Consider the following 20,336-nt stretch of genomic DNA (forward strand, 5'->3'; position numbering starts at 1 on the left):
TCAGGACCTAGGAAAAACAAGATATTGGTTAACAGAGGAGAGTAATTTATAACCCTCTCTAAGTGAAGATGCAATACTCTCAAAGCTGTAAGGCGGATTAGGTCATGTCCTTAGTAAGCAAATATGTTGTCCTAGAAAGCATTTTTAAAGAACTACACCTATAAGAGGTATACTAGATTGTTAGGCACTGCAATCTATAAGACTGGTGATCTCTAGTAATCTCGTGACGAAGAAACCAGGGAGTATGATGTATATACTCCACTCATGGAGTAAGCTATTGGCATCCAGGTATTGGTTATGACTTTGGGTGAAACATGTTTGCACAAAACTTGTAATCGAAGGCATAGTCCATTAGTCAAGTTGTGGATGGGTGTAGCCTAAGAAGCTCTTTGCTGATGTTCAACTTAATAAACTCTGCTGAAACACTGGTATATAAATAGTAGTGGGAGAAGGAACATTTTCTATATTGGGCATTTGAGATCTGGTGGAGGATTTTTAGAATTTATATAGATTGGTTACCAGAAGCCCATATGTAGAAATTCTAATAAATTTTGAATGCCTATTGCATGTGTTCCCTGATGACCTTTAATGTTTAAACTCACAAGTAGAAGTGGAAGGTGTGCCATTAATTAGTACTGTATTGCTAATTGATTTGGATGTAGGGGGCCTCCCTCATATGTATCAACCTCTCCTAGGAAGGGCGCATCAGAACTGCTATTGGGGGGCCTCTAGTGTTGGAAATATCTAAGATAGTTAATTAGATTTCCCCGCTTCTCTATTGCGATGTTATCGTAGTCTATCCCATCCCAATCACCGGTACACACACCAGAACTACGATATGAGTGCCCTTCTGATCACTGGTGGCACCAATAATTGAGAGAGCAAGTTTTCAACACCTCTCGCTCTTGTAATCCTGCACCGAGAGAGGATGGATAAAGTTTTTGGGAAGCGCTTCACATGACTTCTCACATTCTTCAGCAAGAGTCGCCTTTAGGGCAAGACAGACGGTGTCTATTGCAAGTATTTCATCTAGATGTTGCATTGCAATGGCTTACAAGTGTTTTGCAAGTGTTTGAGACATATGTTGCAAGTATTTCAGCTTTTTTCGAATGTATGTTGCAAGTGTTTTATCCGGGTGTTGCAAAAGTAGATTTGGTGTTGCGCATGTTGCAATGGGACCCACTGTCGCAGCCACCTGCTGCAGCCGCTGGGTGACGTCTGGGCAGTACGGGCCCGCTGCTGGGACGCTACCAAGCGGGCACAAATGGGCTCGTGAGAAACCAAGCACAAGCGTGGGGGCCATGCGTTGGGGCACGCAAAAAACAGATGGTGTGGGGTCCTTCTCCTACGCCGCAGCGCCGTTACTACAAAATCCAGGCGCTAGCAAGTCCGTCACTACAAATGCTCTTTTTATTGCACAGTAGAAGGGCTTGATTAGATGGCTTCCAAAATATGGGTCGTTTGCGATCAAAATTTCTCATGCTAAAGATTTGGCAAGCCAAAGTTAGGTAAAAAAGTTACCATAGATTTGGCAAGCCAAATGTGAGAGGTTGGCAAGTTTTGGTAGCCAACCAAATATTAGCCAAAATCATGACTTACCAAATCTTTGGTTTGGCAAATTTTGGAAGCCAACCAATCTGGCTCAATGTCCTGACAAAGATTTGGCAAACCATGATTTTAGCTATTATTTTGTTTGCAATCAAAACTTGTCAACTTCTCAAATTTGGCTTGCCAAATCTACGACAATTTTTTTATCTAATTTTGGCTTGACAAATCTTTGGTATGACAAATTTTAGTCGTAAACTAATCAGGTACCTAAATAATGACCTCTTACTATCGCACTCACAAAATATGTATATTACTAGAAAGCTTCCAAAAAAACGTTAGATAAATCAAAATTAATCAAAGTAAAAGAAAAGCAATCGTGTGAATCATTTTTTTTCTCAAATATGCAAGAGCGTTAACGAGTTTACAGTACAAGTGGCTTCAATCGTGTGAATCGTCCAGTGCAGGGAGATTTCTCTCGAATGGAAGCGGGCCATTTCTAGTTCTAGAAGCAATAATTGTGGACAGCAGTGGAGATAGCTCTAGATGTCTCAGGAATGGGTTGTACTAACTCATGGATGATCTGATCCTATAAATACCCCGCCACGCACAGAGCTGCAACCCACCCAGGAAATCACAGAGCGATACTCCATAGCAATAGCAAATTAAGCACACTTCCTAAAGCACTCTTGCAATCCACTGATTTCGACGCATAGAGCATCGACAATGTCTCTGGTGAGGCGCAGCAACGTGTTCGACCCCTTCTCCCTCGACCTCTGGGATCCCTTCGACAACATGTTCCGCTCCATCGTGCCGTCGGCCTCCACCGACTCCGAGACCGCCGCGTTCGCCAACGCCCGCATCGACTGGAAGGAGACGCCCGAGGCGCACGTGTTCAAGGCCGACCTCCCCGGCGTCAAGAAGGAGGAGGTCAAGGTCGAGGTGGAGGACGGCAACGTGCTGGTCATCAGCGGCCAGCGCAGCAAGGAGAAGGAGGACAAGAACGACAAGTGGCACCGCGTGGAGCGCAGCAGCGGCCAGTTCCTCAGGCGCTTCCGCCTGCCGGAGAACGCCAAGGTGGATCAGGTCAAGGCTGGCCTGGAGCACGGCGTGCTCACGGTCACTGTCCCCAAGGCGGAGGACAAGAAGCCTGAGGTGAAGGCTATCGAGATCTCTGGTTAAACATCCATGGACGTGGATTGAAGGTGTACTACTGCTGTGCTGGTCCGTGGCTGTCCTGCATCTGCATGGTTTGTTTGCACTGTGGCTGAGGATGTTTGCTGTGTCCTATACGATATGTACTTCCCTTTGTTCCGTATATGTACATCTTCCTCGTGTGGTTCATGTATTTTCCCTTTGAATAATAATAAATAAAATCGGGTTTTCCATATCGGATCGGTTGCTTGTATTTGTGTGTATGGAGAGTGTGGTGTATTGTTTCATCTCATGTTGTTTACATCAAGAATTCAAGATATATCAATGTCATTAACCTAACTCATCTCCATGAGGAGAGGACGAACGCATAATAAGTAGATTGATATTTGATAATCATTCAAAACAGGGGTTATAAGATCTTCATTTGTAGAAGTTTTACACTACTATATTTACAATCTTTAGAGGTGGGCAAAAATGGTGGCAGCAATGTCCATCTCTAGACAAGCGCTTCTGTTAATCAGGGAGAGCATATATAAATGAGAAAAAACAAAAAATTGGGTGCTCCTTCTTAAGCCCATCGCCGAGCCCATCATCGTTTCGGAGCTCGGTGTTGGCCCCGTCCATGTCAGCTCCGGTGGCTTCACAATCTAGTCCTTACTAATTGTGAGAGAGTGAGGGCTAGAAAAAAGAATCTGCAATGTTTTCACGTTGTCTACAATTGTGAGAGAGCGAGGGCTAGAAAAAAGAAACAGAGGGAGGGGGGGGGGGGGGGGGATATGCCGTGTCCTCACCGGATCCGATGAGCACCACCTTGACTTCACAACAGAGGCTTACCGATACAGAAGAAGAAGCGTCCGATGTCTTGCCATGTCCTCTTGCCGTGTCCTCACCGGATCCGATGAGCACCACCTTGACTTCACAACAGAGGCTTACCGATACAGAAGAAGAAGCGTCCGATGTCTTGCCATGTCCTCTTGCCGTGTCCTCACCGGATCCGATGAGCACCACCTTGACTTCACAACAGAGGCTTACCGATACAGAAGAAGAAGCGTCCGATGTCTTGCCATGTCCTCTTGATGGTGCGCTTGTACACTCCTTAACTTGGAAGTTATTGAAGAACTGACGATTCAGGGCATAGGATTGCGGATCGGGCCGTCACCGCCCCAAATGCACCCCCACCCCCACCGTCAGGTGCCCTCCTTGCATGTCAAGAATGTTATGATTGTCTTCATCGGAAACAGATATCCATTAGGCCTCGTTCGTTTGCTCAGGATCCAATCCTGGAGCTAATTTGTTCCACCCCAGGAATGAGTGGATTCCTGCCTATCACTCCTTCCCTGACTGTAACCATTCCTACCTGTAGCCGTTCCCTGCCTGCTGTTCGGTTAGACTGTGCCGTTGCTAACAGTCCAGGAACAGGAACATGACTGATCTCTCTAGGCCACGTTCGTTTGCTTATGGTACTGAACAAGTGTTGGAGTACTACAAAAACAAGTGTTGGAGTACTACAAATACATCTCATGAAATACATTGCAGCAAAAACAGGCTCTCATACATTGCAGCAAAATAAAATAGATAAAATCTCCCATGTTTTGGAGTTCTTTTATCTGCAAGTCTATCATCATGCTCTCATACATATAGAGACAATGGGCAGCAACAATAGCAGAGTACCATAGATAATGTGCAGCCATATATAAAGGACATGCTAGCTACCGCCAAAAGTGACAAAAAGGTGCACCAAAAGGCTACCATGATCCACTCATGGAATTACAATCTTCATAATTTAAACCAGTAGATAACTCATCTAAGCCTACTCAAGTGTTCAGGCACTTTGTCCAATCCAATGTTTCTTGATCATTGTCTCCTCCCTAAAAATGACAGCAAGCTTTCTTTTACAAATAATTGAACGAAAACGACTCACGATGTAGTCAATCAAAGCATAATTGAATCAATATGTTAGTTTAAAAGCTTTGATTAGTTATGAAACTAGTCAGTGCCTTCACAGGCTCTATCCTATCTCTTGCAAAAAAAAACATGTTGAGTGGGCCTCTGTCAGTGCTGCTGCCATTACAGAAACATTAACATAAGCAATTAATGAAACATGCTTTGAAGGTACAGTACGTCCTTCACTTTGATGGTATATGTTGTTCTGGTATTTCTGCCTACTAGAAAGACTACAGCTAGATGCCAAGAGAAGGATTTCACCAAATACAAGAACTAGATGCTATTAAAAGTTTGACATCCTTTTAAACTTGCAGGTATCCTTCGGCAACTTATAAAAAATCCTTTGGCAAAAAAAAAAGAGAAAAAGAAAATTGTGCAAGCACTATTATCAATCTACTGAATGGTCTGCATAGTCACTAACTCACTATCTTCAAAAGGAAAATGTACAGCTCCAGTTACAAGACTGAAACAGATTCATTTCAGGAAAGTAAGACAGGAACCATGATAGCCATAAATCAAGCAACAAAGTAGATAGCAAGATTGATAAGTAAGCAAGCAGCTCCTAAACAAATAGTGCAGTGAAAATTGAGCCCCTACTTGACTGTCATGGAGTGTGCGGTTCAGTAACACAATAAAAAGTTGAGCCCCTAAACTAATAGAAGGAAAAAAATCAAGTTTTTAGCAATTAAGTAGACTGACCTGTTAGACCATCGCATTTTTGAGCCAAACCAAAGTTGCTTCTCGATCTAGTTCACAACCACTTAGGAAGGCCTCTCTATTTTCTTTGCTCTTGATGAACACTGCAAATGCCTTTGCCTTTTCTTCCTTTGTCACTTCCATTGTGCTCAAAACGGATATACACCTTTTGATAGAGAAGTCATTACCTTGAGCAACCTCCTTTTCTTTGGCTAGATCTGCAGACTCATCTTGTACTTGCTTAGTCCTCATGTCTAGGTATCTCCCCATCATTTCTTCAATCCTTTCACCCTTCTTAGGTCTCTTTTCTTCCTTTTCATGTTTTTTGCTTGATGTAGTAGTAGTAGTAGTTTTTCGCTGCCTGCTTCTTTCAATAGCTATGACCTCATTTTCTTCATCTCATGACAGAGAACCTCGTTGTTCATTTCTTTCAACAGCTACAACCTCACTTGCTTCCTCTTGTATCTCAGTGATTGAATCATCTTCATCTAGTACTTCATGAACCTCAATGTTGTCCAAGTCATCTACATCATGAATTTGTCGAAGTGGTGCTTCCTCTTGTGGTGGCTCAAGAGAAGTTAGATTGTAAGTACCTTCAGCCAAATGACCTACACGATAACAAGGAAATAGCTATAGAAAGTGGTCTTTCCTCATGAAATTCAAGTATAAAGAGAACCAATATAGTTATGACAACTAGAAGGAGTTAATTGGGGGGGGGGGGGAATATCGTGCAGAGCAACTAGTAGTGCATAACTAAAGAAAACTCATCACAATATAGATGAGAAGAACATGGATGTAGAGTTGTTGTTCTGACATCTATAAATTGTGACAAGTAGAAGCATATAACCTAACTCTATAAAACTAGCATATTGTTGCTTAGTCATCAGCACTAGTAGAAAAGCATTACTGTAACTAGCATATTGTTGCTTAGTCATCAGCACTATAAAAAAATACTTGATCAAAGACTACTAGACAAGTCAAGTGAATCATAGGATAATATAGATTAGCAAGATAGAAACAAACAAATACTAAAGTGAGAAGCTAAAAGAATATATTGATTGGCACTGTTTGCAACTATAGAAAGTGAACCTACCATCATAAAGCTCTCCCAAAGCATCAAATAGTGGAAATCTTGCCTTACTGTTGCGGAACTTCCTAATTTTAGGGAATGTCTACACATTCAAAGAGAACCATTGATCAAATATGAGGTTATCACTATGAGGATATCCATAGAATTACTTCAAGAAATCAACTTACAATTTCAAGGTTATCCCACATAGATGGTGATCCTTCAACCATATGCCTATCTTCACTCTAGGTGGCCCCACTTTGCCTCCTTGCCTCTTTGAGCATCCTATAGTCTTTCTTTAGCTGTCCTTCTTTGTCTTGAATCTGACTCTTTATGTAGTTGACATATTTGTTCCTCAGATGGAACTCCTTCACCATTTTATTCCACCCTTTAGGGGTCCATCCGTTGTCACCTCTGTAGCCACTATCTTTATACTCATGGAGAATGTCTACTAGGGACTTCTCAAGGGCCAGATTCCAGTCCGCTCTTTGCTTTACTACTACATAAACCATGGTCAGACATCAGGTTACCAAAAATCAGCAAATATAAATAACAGTAAAGAAATACTAGTTTACATGTTACAGGTTTACTAAAACTACTATAATAGCACATGGTGCAATAAACTCTATAGAAGAGAATTACTTCAAGAAAGTTCTTTTTAGTAGCAAACAACTGCAAAGAAATAACAGCAACAATAGCAGAGAAATAACAACAATAATAGTAGAGAATTAAACACCATATCTCTCGGAGAACCTCCAGTCTTCTTTGCCTTACTGCATTTAGGAGAAGCCTTCTTTTTAATACCACTTGTTGTACCCAAGAACTGGTGCAACTTTGGTGACGCCCTTGCAATCATATTGAGCTTCGGGGAGCCTTTTCCAACCATCGCTGTCAAATATGACACAAGCCTATTCACTTATTACAAGCTTATTCAATTATTACAAGCCAAGTTTATTACAAGCTTATTCATGACAAAAGCTTATTACAACCTATTCAAAGACTAATTTAAAGACTAAAAAGAAGTCTCTGCTTAATTACAATCCATGCTTATTACAAGCTTATTAACTTATTACAGCCTATTCAAAGATTAATTTAAATGTTGCTGGTACTGAACCCACATTTCTTGGGCGATGGTGTCTCTTAAAGCGTTGCCTTGTACTGAACCCACATTTAGGTCATTCATTTGATCACCACTTGGTACAGCAACAAAGTTTCTTGGAGGGATATTATCCGGCTGATGATCTAACCATTCCTCATCTCCATGAAGTAATCGGATCAGATTATGGAAGATGGAAGCAGCTATAGGTATCTTTACTTGATTTTCCAACATGTGGAATGTGGCAACTTTCAGAATGGGGAAGCGCTTCTTAAGCACCCCCAAAGCCCTTTCCACATGGTTCCTCAGTAGTGCGTGGCGGTGGTTAAAGAGCTCCTTTGGGTTCTGCGACCTTCGATGTCCAGCCCCAAATTCTTTCAAATGGTATCGAACTCCCCCATATGGAGCAAGAAAATATGGAGTATTTGCATACCCTCCATCAACTAGATAGAATTTGCCTGGAGGTACTTGGAAGCCCTTGCTCATAGCTGATCATAGCACTCTGGAATCTGTAGCCGATCCCTCCCATCCACTAGAAACGAAAGTTCACATGCCACCATCACATTGATGCTTAGTGTGCCCTTCCTATTTCTAAAAGGAGAAGCTTTCTCAGAGGCTATGGAAATAGGAATATGAGTTCCATCAATGGCACCTAGACAATTCTTGAAAAATGGATAGAATCTAGGATTGTCTTGGATTTTTTATGCACTTGATTAGGATCAGGAGCTTGAAGGTAACGGTGAGAGAGTGCGGGAATGACCACCTTGAAGAAGTGGTTGATGTGATGATGGAAGGTGTCATTGCTGTGCCCAAAGAACACTTGGAGATCCTCATACGAGGCGTTGTGACTTAACATGTATAGGAAGAAACCCAACTTCTCCTCCACAGTTATCCTAGTATCATCAACAAGCCTTTTGCTTCTAAGATAATTTGCCAATTCTCTAAAGATGTGTGGTTCCATCCTAAATGCAACTTGACAGTTCTTGACATGTCCCTTGAGGAGTCTTCGAACTTTAACCTTGCCTGTTTCTTCCAAAGTATGACATTTCTTCTTTTCCCCTCCTCTAGAAGAACTCATAAGATATAAGGCGGGGAAAATAAATAGCATCATGTCATTGTCTTCTTCCTCCCTCCTCTTTCTAATATGATCTCGTAGTGAGAGATGCATTGCAGGATTGAAGCATACAATTTTATAGTCATATAGAAGCTAAATATTATTAACCATGTCATATAGAAGTTATATTATTGACCATGTCATATAGAAGTTGTAATAAAGATTATAGTCATCTTATAGAAGCATATATAAACTTATAGTCATATAGAAGCTTTTGGAGTACCTTTTGGAGTTGGCACCGGATCCCAAGAAGGCGGAGGTTCACCTTCCCCAACTCTAAATGGTGCTGGAGAGATCTACAAGTAACAAGAAACTATTTGGCAAATCAAGACATCATCTAGATAATAATACAAGTAACAAAATGAACTAATAGGCTAGGTATGTCAACTTCAGTCTTCACTACAAACTAAAACAAAGGGACATTCCTTAATTCTGGAGGACGATATTAGCAGAAATCCTCTTTCTATAGTACAAACGAACTAGGCTAAGCTTGGTGGTCTCTCGCTGCCTCGCTATTGGAAGTAGACTTAACGATGGACTGAACGCCCAAACGAGAAAAGTATATGGCGCAACAAAAGAACTACACTTGCTCGGCTTGTGTCAACTTGCTTATTGCAATCTAAAATTACTCTATTCTAAATATACAACAGGACATCTCTTGCTTGCCATGGACACTGATGACCTACGTTTACATATAGATCTCCTATTATTGCTTCCCATGGACACTGAATATACAGATCTCTTGCTCGGCTTGTGTCAACTTGGCCTAAGTTTATATATATGGTTCGTAGAAAAATGCCAACACAATTACCACATGTCTAATGCAGCATGTTTTGAACCAGAGGAGCAGCACTAATGTAGAGCTTCAGAAAACAAAAGGTACAGAAACAATGACAAGCTGCGGACCCTACTGAACCCAACGAATGAACTGCAAGGCTAAAGAGGTCCTACCTTTCTTCTTAAAAACAAAGGATAATAACAACTCACAAGCCTTTAAAACAAAGAAGAAGCTCAATTTTGTAGCACCCAGTTTTAAGAACAAAACTAGATACGCACCATATGTGAGCCTAGGAAGTCAAATCTCACATATAGCTACAAATAAAGGTAATATCAAAAGACAATGCTTAAATACATAGCGTATTAGTATAAAGATTTTAACCTCAGAGTATAGACGGCGGAAAGATGACTCCGATCTTCAGGTGAAGACTCCAAATACACAGGGACAACTGACTGGTTGATCACAAGCCTAATTCCTCCAAACTCTAGCAATCTGATACCCATCCGGGATTTTTATCCAAATAATTGAAAAATAAAGCAAGCGTAAGTACATGTCGTACTCAACAAATATAACATGGGGTTCATGAGGCTCAAAAGGCTGACACTGGTTCACTGCGATTAGCTTTTAATGAGTCATGATTTTAGCAATTGAGTAGCAACAAGTTTATCACAAGCCCATATAAACACATGATCAGATAAACATGAATAATGAATAGCATAAACGGTAAACATTAGTGAGCATCTTTATCATCAGTATCATCAGTGTTCATCATCTATTCCGTAAGGGTTCCAAGGCCGCTCGTGACCGTGAGCACGACTGATATACCAGTTTTACACTCTGCAGAGGTTGTACACTTTCACTATGAGTCATGATTTACCCTTTTGCCCGAGGCGGCCAACCTCTTGACCCACTACCCAGGAAGGTCGGCAGGATTCACTATGAAGCATTTCAAAGGTTTGTCTAATAAGTTAGGGCCATTAGATTCACTCGGCAAATAGATATAGGAACCCCCTATCGAATGGCACAATTCCATCACGGCTATACACATAAGAGTAGAGGCTGTCCTATACCCGATTCGGCAAGTCATTCTTACGCCAATAATGGTAACCACTAACAAGCTAGAAAAGGTCCTTATACTGAGCTAAAGCCAGAGCCATATAGCCCTCACAGTTGTACTATAAGTCTCGGATGATCACTTACAGATAAGTCCTTAGGGAGAGGAATCTAGAGCATCATAAAATAGCCCAATGCTCTAGCCCCCTTATTCCATATTGCTAAAAAGCATCTTTTAATATTTATTGCATATACCATTAGTCAAGTTACAAGATCATGGTCTTTAATTGAACACTAGCATCATACTACCCAATGCAATACCCCAAAGATAACAAGGCACAAGGTACAAAGTACTAGGAAATCCTTAGTGGTAGTCAAGGTAGACACATGCAATATGAATTAAGTAATTAAAGTTATATAGGGTAACAAGGAAGATCCCATACTATACTTGCTGTAAACACCGATCCTTCAGTAAGCTTTAATCTTCAACGCTCTTCTTCTTCTTCTTCTTGATCACCACGTATATCTCACCGACTAGACGTATTCATAAAGCACCACACAAGCATCCATACAATCATACACGAAGCAAACAATAGATCTAAATTAGAACAGTACACCAATCATAAAATCAAGATGAAAAGTTTGTAAAATGAATCTACGTCTCGCTACGAACACACAGACGCAAAAAGCACGCTAATCGAAGCTGCGGTGAAAAAGATACGTCTACCGAAAGATTTGCTCATAGGAGAAAATATAAAACTATTAGCTTCATGTGTTTTAAATATATAAAAACATATATATAAGATATTTCATAGAGATTATAATTTAAGTCAAATTTGGATTTGATTTATAAAACTAAAGTGAAACAAATCATACTCTATTTATATAATCCAGTTGCATAATTGTTATTTAAGATATGATTCAAACCATGAAATTCCAGTATTAGTGACATGATAAACACTGTTACTAACGCGTAGATCTTGACTCTATGAATCTAACACAACTTGAATGGACTAAAATGGATCTATGACGCAGAAGATATGATTTAAACAAGATTTCTTTTAATCGAATAATAGATTAAATCTAATCACGAATTTTAAAAGTTAAAAACATACTGAACAGTAGTATGAACACGTAGATTATGAAATTATGAACCTAACGCAATTTGAACGGATCAAATCGGAGTTAAAACGGAAAAGTTATGGCTAAAACAAAATCAGTGGCAAATCTGTAAATAGTTGAAAACGTATTTTAGACTTAACCGAAACAAAATGCGCTTTTCACATGATGAAAACAAAATCTGTAAACATGTTTTCGACTGTGGGTTTATTTTCTAAAAATACAGGGTCTCTTTAGCAAAAAGAACAGCGAAGGGGTATGTTTTAATCTAGGCCATCGATCTAAAAACGGACGGCTTAGGATGATGCGTATTTCTATTGTATTTCTGGATTTATTTTTGTAAAGGAAAATAGCCACAATAAAGCATGACGTGGAAGATGATGTCATCAAGCTAAATAGCAGATTGAATAAGGCAAAACGCATCGCATGGCTCACGGCGGTGGTGCCAGGACTAGAAGACAGAGGAGGTCGCCGGCGTCAACCAAGACGGTGATTTCCTGACTCAATTAATTCAACGAATGGTACAGTAAGACACTGGGGAAAACGGTGAACTTGATGAGGGCATTGGTTGAGGTTGGGACGCGACGGAGATGGCGGCGTGCATGATCTTGCGGCTCGAGTGTCCGACGAAGCTCCGTCGAGCGTGAACAGCGGGACAGGAGATGAGAAGGCGGGAAGTACTGGTACCTGCGGCATTCTTACCACTGTGGGAAGTCCGGAGAGCAGCTCGGAGCATTGGTGGATTCAATTTACGGTTTGGGTGCGGCAGCGGGCGAGCAGCGATGGCGTAGAGCTCAGTTGAGCAGGTCGGGATGCATGGTGATACTCTGGTGAACTTGCGCCGGTTGTAGAGAGAAGAAGAGAGCAGGGGTGGTAAGGGGTACTCACGGCATCGTTACCTCTCAGAGAAGCTCGGTAGGGTGCTCCAAGCGACGACAGAACGGCAAAGCAACGAGGCGAGCTCGGTAAGGCTTAAGACGAGGGCAGTGCTCCGAAGCTTGGGATAGGAGGCGGCGCGGAGCAAGCGGAGGCGATTCGGCGGCGTCAAGCTCCACGTGGTGGGATCCGTGCGGTGGCGCTAGCTAGCTCGGGGCTGTTCGGCATCTCGGCGAGATCAGATGCGACCCTGGTGCTTGGATTGGGGAACACGGGCACGGCATCCGGTTTATATGGGGCGGAGCGGCTTGGGGCTCACGCCACCAGGCGGGACGGGGCGGACACGGACTCTCAGGCGATGGCGGCGGCTGAGGAGACCGGTTCAGCGACGACACGAGGAAGAAGAAAGAAATCGACTGACATGGGGGCCTGGGGTGTCAGCGTCAGGCGAGAGAGAGGAGGGAGGGGACGTGTGGCGCGACTGGCTGCTGAACGGGCTGAGCGCGCGGGGCTCTTGACTGGGCCACGGCCTGGTGACGCGGTGGTGCGGTGAAAACGGAGTGGCCCAAGAGGAAGTGGTCCGCGGAGAAATGCGGGTGCGGGCTGGCCTACGGTGGCGCACTGGCAGTGGCCTGGCTCGCTGGGCCGGCGGGAGTGGGAGCCGGGCTGCGCGGCTGCTCGGGCCAAAAAGGATTCTCAATCTTCAAATTTTCTTTTATTTCAAAGCCATTTTTAAATTCATTTTCTAAAGTAATTTAAACCAATTTGAATTTTAACCAAAACCACTCAATCAATTAAATCAAATGCACCGGCATGTATGCACATCCACGTTTCTAAACCTTATATTAAATTTTAATTTCATGAAAATTTTTATTTCCTATGTTTTAATGAACACAAAATTCCAAATTTAATCATTTTAGCTCTATTTCCAAAAGAGGCAAATTTTAGGGTGTTACAAATTTAATCTGCAAGAAACTAAGGAAGCAGCCAACACATAAACTAGAAATTTAGTCTGCAAGACACAGAACACAACCTGTAGACCTGAACCTGATTCTTACTCACCAAACAAAAAGCCGAATAAAAAAGCTCAAATAAAGAATCATCTGGTTGGGCCATGCATTAAATGATGGATGAGAGTTTATTCCCTGAAATCAGAATCTTTTTTTAGAATAGAAGGGTCACTCAGTTCCTGAGAAGGTGATATAATGTCAGTCCAAATTTGCAGACTAAAAATATAAGCTTTCCCTCAGCTAGTGTTTACTTAATACTGAGACACAAATAGTAAGTGCAAGTAGAGGTAATCCTCAGCAAGTGGAGAATTCCTAGTCATTGTGAGTTGTGACCAAATTCATTGAACATAAAAACATTCAACAGAAGGGCAAGGAACATTCCATTGTTTCATATTTGAGGTACCAGGAACTAGAGTATGGAACATTACCAGTAGTAAGAGAAGGACAACCGAAGTAGTTGCATTTTTAATACTAAAAAAGAAGATAATGCATTAGTATTTCGTTTCGACAGGGAGACACTGTCTAGGCAAGCAGATGGTCAAACCAAGAGATGATGCAAAGTGTTTCCAGAAGACACTACTGCATGTGTTTATGCCTGAATATAATCCTGTTGATGCATTGCACCAGCAAAACCACCTTAGAACATGGCTGTCAACCGGTAAAGCTAGCTAGATGGATCACTCCAGTACGAGTAGTGCACAATCAATCCACCCCCATAACTCAAGAAATCAAATTTAGACCCTTCAATGTGTCCTTCAAATGCCAATCAAGCTAGAGATTTACATCTAATAATATAAAATTTTTAGTATGGAGCTGATTTAAATATTAAAGAATGCAAGATCACATGGGGTGTCCTTCAATGTGTCCTTCGACAGAAATATTTTTGCTTCCACTAGCAGAACTGAAAGGCCCCACAATAAGTAAATGTGAATATTTCAATATAATGAAAATTAGCACATGGCAGTACTGATTTTTAATAATACAGACTGGACTTGCATAGCACGGTTAGCACCATACACATTGCTACCTTTGACTACGAGAAATCAAACAACCATGATTTTTTTTTCATTTTTTAGCCATCTAGCCAAAATCAATTTTCCATTCTCTTAACATCTAAACGATGGAAGCAACTGACCAAAATGCTCCCAACTAAGCACTAAACAAGCAAGCAGCAAGCATATACCTCTATCAATTATTCCTTCTCCACTCACTTCTACGTGAGCACAGCAAGCTAGCACCTCCCTACACCCCTCTGCACCTGGGCAAATTTCTCTCTTTCTCTGTGCTACTTATTCATCACAAGCAAATCAACATTAGGCCAGAAGTAGCAGCTCACACTTCTCCCTCTGCTCTCTATTTTCCCCAAAATCAGATGAGGCATACAAGCTACAGCGGTCCAGAAGCTAGCAGCTACAGCACTACGAGCTCAGATCAGGTCGACCGACCCATGATTCCATCCCTCCCCCAGCCGCTCCGCTCCCCACACAAATTAAAGCCCCACCTCCAAGCATCCTCACCGGCCGGCAGGAGATTTTTTTTCCTTTTCCAAGAACCCTAGAGAACCCTAGAGAACCCTAGAGGAGGGAGAGAGGACGAGGACGAAGGGGAGAGCGAGGGAATCACCGGCGAGAAGGACGAGGAAGGGGGAGGACGTAGGGTTACTGTCGCCTCACGCTGCCCCGCGGTCTCCCCGCGCCGTCCCGTGGTCACCTCGCGCCGCCCTGCTGTCGCCTCTGCTGCGTCGTCGCGTGCTCGCGTCGTGGAGAGTGGAGACAGGGAGCCGGCACCGATCCGGATGGTAGGAGGTGTGGTTCCGTTCCGGGCCATGGAGACTGGGAAAAGAGAAGCCAGTTTTGGTTCTGGGCCAGTTTTCGTTCCAGGCCGGCCCGAAACGAACGCATAGTCTAGTTCCCATCCGGATTGGAAATGGGCCACAGCAATCCACCCGGAACGGGCCCGGGAACGGGCCAATCCGGTAGAAACAAACGGGGCCTTAGGGTGCATGGCATTGAGAGAGATCCACTAACACAAGAGGTGTGACGATGCTCAAGGAAGGTGTGGGTGGGGGCGACTGGGAGCGTATGACATATATAGAGGGAGGCAGGGGATGTGGAGAGAGAGAGAGAGAGAGGTAGGGGAGGTTTTCGACGATACGGAGAGAGAGAGAGAGAGAGAGAGAGAGAGAGAGAGAGAGAGAATGTAGTAGGGTACGGTGTTGTTAGGAAGGGAAGAGGTGGAGATGGGCCTCCTCAGAGAGATGCCTCTAAAAATGATCTTCTTTTTAGGGGCAGACAATTAAGTAGTTTAAAGACACAATGTTGTCTTCATAAATGGGACGACCGAATATTTTAGCCTTCCTCAGTAAATAAAAGGGATTATCTTTAAAAAAATTACTAATGGCATCCATCTTCTCTCTTTTTTCTAAGTCCGTAGTATTGTTGATGATCATGCCAATTTTAATGACTTTCTCATTCAATTTTGTGTGATGTTTGTTAACAGATGGTGCAAAGGCCAGTAGTAGAATGTGCAAGCACAAGATCTTTGCTTCGTGATGCTTTGCGTGTAGAGCAACGACAAATTTGTTTGTTTGGAGCTTTGCCCTGGGAGGCCGGGAGCTTTAGTCAAGACAGGTGCATCTAACCCTTGATAGTAAAAAATGGACACCTAAGATTGATGCGTGGACCAAGTAAGATTATCATGTCTACACAAACATCCTCTTGTCTCCTGGACAACATTTTAGTTCTTTTCCTTTTATACATACTATGCTATAAAGTTCTGTTCAAGCATTTTAGGGGACAAAAGGGTTGTGGACCTTTTCGCACTAAATTCCAAAAACAAAAGATACTGTAGAATCAAACTTAACGAAGGAGATAAACTAATCAGGAGCTTATTGGAACTACGAATGTTGAAGTTGCAAGTACTACATCATACAAGAATCCTCCAATACCACAATAGCAAGGCAAGAAAAAAAAGGAGAATATCAATAGCCGAGAAAGGCATGTGGCCATGTTTTTGTTGAATATAGGTTATATCTTGTTTGATCAAATTTGTGGTAATTCGTGGTATTGGACTATGTTTCTTCTCCAGACTTCACACCACCTATCTCTTTTCATCATTAGGACCTAGCTGAACATAACATATCTAACACATCATGGAACATATATTAGTCCTTGTTTTTGAGTTATCAACAGTCACCGAAGTCACTATAGGATATGGCCAAGGTCCCATATTCTTTACTACTACTTTTTGGTGAGTGGTGACAAAATGATCAAAAGCAACACAACTTTGTATAGAATCTAAACAATCGAAGTACATATGCAAACATACCACAAACTTGCTTGGATAGAAGGTGATTTTACATTAGAAATCCTAAACTATTTCTAAATCACACTAACCACTTTTATACTTTATTTCTCTCTTGTACATTTGCATCGGGAACCCTATCCTATTTTTTTCTTCCCCACGTCTTTCCACCTCTAGATTGGCATGACGATATGCACACATAACTTTACGCGTGTGGGGGTGTTTTTTTCTAAGTGCCAAAAGATTGGGAGGTGGGTTTGGGAGTAGTTGGAGATGAGTTTTTTCAACCTTGCAAAAATTACTGGATTGGGAGACTGTTTTGTGTACACTTGGAGGTCCTCTAATTGTCCAAGCTCTCCCTTTGTCACCAAGACTTTGTGAAAGTTTGTGTTATTTAGCTACTTTTCCCAAAAGCTTGCTTTATCTCACATTTCTCTCCTTTTATCAGCTAATCTCCAACAAGGCACAACACAAAAAAGGGGGTTCTTGGGGAAAAAGTGTTTAAGTGGAGAATTACTTACCATTGTCCCACTTAGAGCATCATCTGTAGGGTCTTTGGCCTTTATTTTCCCACGGGTATTCTTTCTTTACCTCCAAAAGGACTACATATATAGATTAAACACATGTTAATCTATAGAAATGATTATTAAAGTCTACCATAGTAGTGGATAGATGGTTTTGCCTTTTTGCGAGAATTTATATGTTTTATGGTTTTTTTCGTGGGTGTGGCTAACGCCCGGACGTCTGAACGGACGCGCAGCCCACCCCATCCCCATCCGCCTTCGCTCCGCCCATGAGTACGCTCCGCCCCCTTCTCTGCACCCGTCGGTCCTTCCCCTGAACCCCTCCTCTCTCTCCGACTCTTGGTGCGGGCGACACCCAAGAGCCGGGATGAGCGGTTGAGGACGAGCACGCCCCCAGCATGCCCCGACCTGCATCACCCTCATCCACCGGCCCCAGCACCCCCATCCCCCCCTCGTCGCGCTGCGTGCCCTATCCGCCGGCCCCCGGCTCGCCCCCCGGTCGAACAACTTAAAACACTTGCAACATGAATGCAACATAAGACTGAAAACAGATGAAGCATTTGGAAACATGCTCTTGCAATATGTGTGTGAAACACATGAAATATCTAAAATAAAACACTTGCAACTTGCAACATGAAACCACTTGTAGCAATATAATACTGAAACAACTGAACATTTGGAACATACTGTTGATACATATCCAACATCTAGATAAAAAATGATTGCAACATATGTCTGAAAATAGATGAAATATTTTGAACAAACTCTTGCAACATGCCTCTAAAACACTTGCAACATATGTAATACATGCAACATCCCTCGATCTACTTCTGCAACATCAAGATGAAACAATTGCAACATCATGTGGAATGCATGAAACACTTAAAACATACATATGCAACATGGGGGAGGGGAAAGCCGGGCCGATCGATTCCAGCTGTCGGGGTCGGAGCCGCCAGCGAGCCGTGGCACGTGAGCACCACCAACACCTCCCGCGCTCGTGGATGCCCTTAGCTCGGCCAGGGAAGACCTGAGGTGCCACACCACATGCGCCCAGTGGCCATGGCGAGGTCAGCGGCATGCGTGATGGGGATGGGAGACGGACGGACGGCGAGGGAGCGAGCGGAGAAGGTGTCTCGAACGAGCGCGCGGCGCGGTCGGCGATAGGTGCGGGGCGGTGGTCGACGCGGCAGCCGACAAGCGCACAGTGGGGGAAGGCGCGCGGACAATAAGCAGTCACGTTGCTTGCACGAAGGAGTGGGGGGACGGATAAGCACGAGGGCGTGGGGATTTTGTTTTTTGTTTGACACCCGAATTTTCATTGCATCACATGAGAATTAATATGTAAGCTTGTTTATTAAGAGACTAAAATTAGTAATAGTAACATACCAGGGGCATGCACAGGTATTGCGTTGTGCCCTGCACCAAAATAGAAGAATGAGTGAAATTTTCACTCGCGCAATGTTAAACACATGTACTCCATCTGTTTTAAAAGAATATGAATATCACTCTTCGAGCATAAATTTTTTTCAAAATTTTATTTCTAAATAGGTTAATTATAAAAATATAGTTCATCATTAATACTAATAATACTTATTACGTATGATAACTATTATTATGTGGCCGCACCTATAGTACCCAAATTCTATCTCGAATATATGACAGAAAAAAATAGGAGAGAAAAAAACCCGAGAGAAGAAAAAAATAACTTTTGAAGGTTTAGTTACGTAAGCTCTATCCAACATAATGTTCCGCGTTCGCCTAGAGAATAACACGATCATTCTGGGCTATATCTTAGGAAAGATCTGGTCTACCTCTATATGAATACTAATGGGGGATAGGGTCAAAATTGAAGTACTCCTAAGTCGTTATGATTATTAAAGTTAATTGACTTCTCAAAAGAGAGATTTACAAAAAAAAAAATTGAGAATAGTATAAAAAACTAGAGTATAGGAATAGGATGATCTCATTGTTTTCTGGAAAGGTACAGAAGACGCTTTATTTACTTTTATATAGTCTCAAGACAATTACACATGCAGAACCCTGATTACAGATTACTCAACCAAGGTAAGGGAAATGCGTGGTACTAGGAAGTAGATTTCACTTGCAGTAAACCATCTGACACACATCAACCAATCACGACCGGAAACACATCTTCATCGTCCAGCGCCCATGGTCGCTTAACCAGAAATCTCAATGGTCTTCACCTCAGGTTTCTTGACCTCGGCCTTGGGCACGGTGACGGTAAGCACGCCGTTTTCGAGGCCGGCGTTCACCTGGTCCGTCTTGGCGTTCTCCGGCAGGCGGAACCGGCGCAGGAACTTGCCGCTGCTGCGCTCGACGCGGTGCCACTTGTCGTTCTTGTCCTCTTTCTCCTTGCTGCGCTCGCCGCTGATGACGAGCACGTTGCCGTCCTCCACCTCCACCTTGACCTCCTCCTTCTTGACGCCGGGGAGGTCGGCCTTGAACACGTGCGCCTGGGGCGTCTCCTTCCAGTCGATGCGCGCGTTGGCGAAGGCGGCGGTGTCGCGGCCCGACGAGGCGACAGACGGGACGAGGGAGCGGAAGACGCCGTCGAAGGGGTCCCAGAAGTCGGCGAAGGGGTCGAAGACGTTGCTGCGCCTCACGAGCGACATTGTCGTGGGTTGGATTAGTGAACGCGGAGACCTTGACACTTGAGACTTTGGAAGTGCGAGTGGATTTGAGGCTCTTTTGTATGCGTTGCGCTTTGTGCTTTTTTTCTCGATGGCCGGAGGTTGCAGCCGAGGCAGGGTATTTATAGGTGGATGCCTGGATGGGGACGTTTCTCATGAACCATCCGGAGACCTCTCGGCCCATGGTCACGGCTCTTTTTTTTCTTTCTTCTAGAAATGGTCTTTAATTTGTTCTAGTGTAGCCTCCTGGTTTCTGGATGGATGCTTTGATCCAATCTTGCTGGCAAGAAGCTCCCGCCAACTGATGATCGGGGATGATTGCTATGGCCCGCTGGCAGATGGGCAGTGCCTATCCTGTTCAGCTGCGCACGTCTTCAGTTTCACCGTCTATACGGAAGTT

At 43.1% G+C, this 20,336-nt stretch overlaps 2 protein-coding genes and 2 pseudogenes across 2 annotated transcripts; 1 reads left to right on the forward strand and 3 right to left on the reverse strand.

Annotated features, from left to right (window-relative positions):
* The first annotated feature begins 2,154 nt into the window (after nt 1–2,154).
* Nucleotides 2,155–2,933, forward strand: LOC136461842 (16.9 kDa class I heat shock protein 1-like). Its single transcript, XM_066461165.1, has one exon. The coding sequence runs from the start codon at nt 2,272–2,274 to the stop codon at nt 2,725–2,727; it is 456 nt and encodes a 151-aa protein (XP_066317262.1). The 5' UTR covers nt 2,155–2,271; the 3' UTR covers nt 2,728–2,933.
* A 2,806-nt stretch (nt 2,934–5,739) lies between these two features.
* LOC136460334 (uncharacterized) lies at nt 5,740–8,891 on the reverse strand (annotated as a pseudogene).
* Nucleotides 7,497–8,673, reverse strand: LOC136461834 (uncharacterized; annotated as a pseudogene).
* Nucleotides 8,892–19,230: 10,339 nt separating the features above from the next.
* On the reverse strand, nt 19,231–20,017 carry LOC136461843 (16.9 kDa class I heat shock protein 3). The gene has a single exon (XM_066461166.1). It carries the CDS (start codon nt 19,916–19,918, stop codon nt 19,463–19,465), a length of 456 nt encoding a protein of 151 aa, XP_066317263.1. The 5' UTR covers nt 19,919–20,017; the 3' UTR covers nt 19,231–19,462.
* Between the last annotated feature and the right edge of the window lie 319 nt (nt 20,018–20,336).

This window comes from Miscanthus floridulus, chromosome 6, assembly GCF_019320115.1.
Source record: "Miscanthus floridulus cultivar M001 chromosome 6, ASM1932011v1, whole genome shotgun sequence".
Classification (NCBI taxonomy): Eukaryota; Viridiplantae; Streptophyta; class Magnoliopsida; order Poales; family Poaceae; genus Miscanthus; species Miscanthus floridulus.

Excerpts from the sequence above, each read along its gene's own strand:
- LOC136461842 (XM_066461165.1), top strand. The coding sequence starts at position 2,272 with ATGTCTCTGGTGAGGCGCAGCAACGTGTTCGACCCCTTCTCCCTCGAC.
- LOC136461843 (XM_066461166.1), bottom strand. The coding sequence starts at position 19,918 with ATGTCGCTCGTGAGGCGCAGCAACGTCTTCGACCCCTTCGCCGACTTC.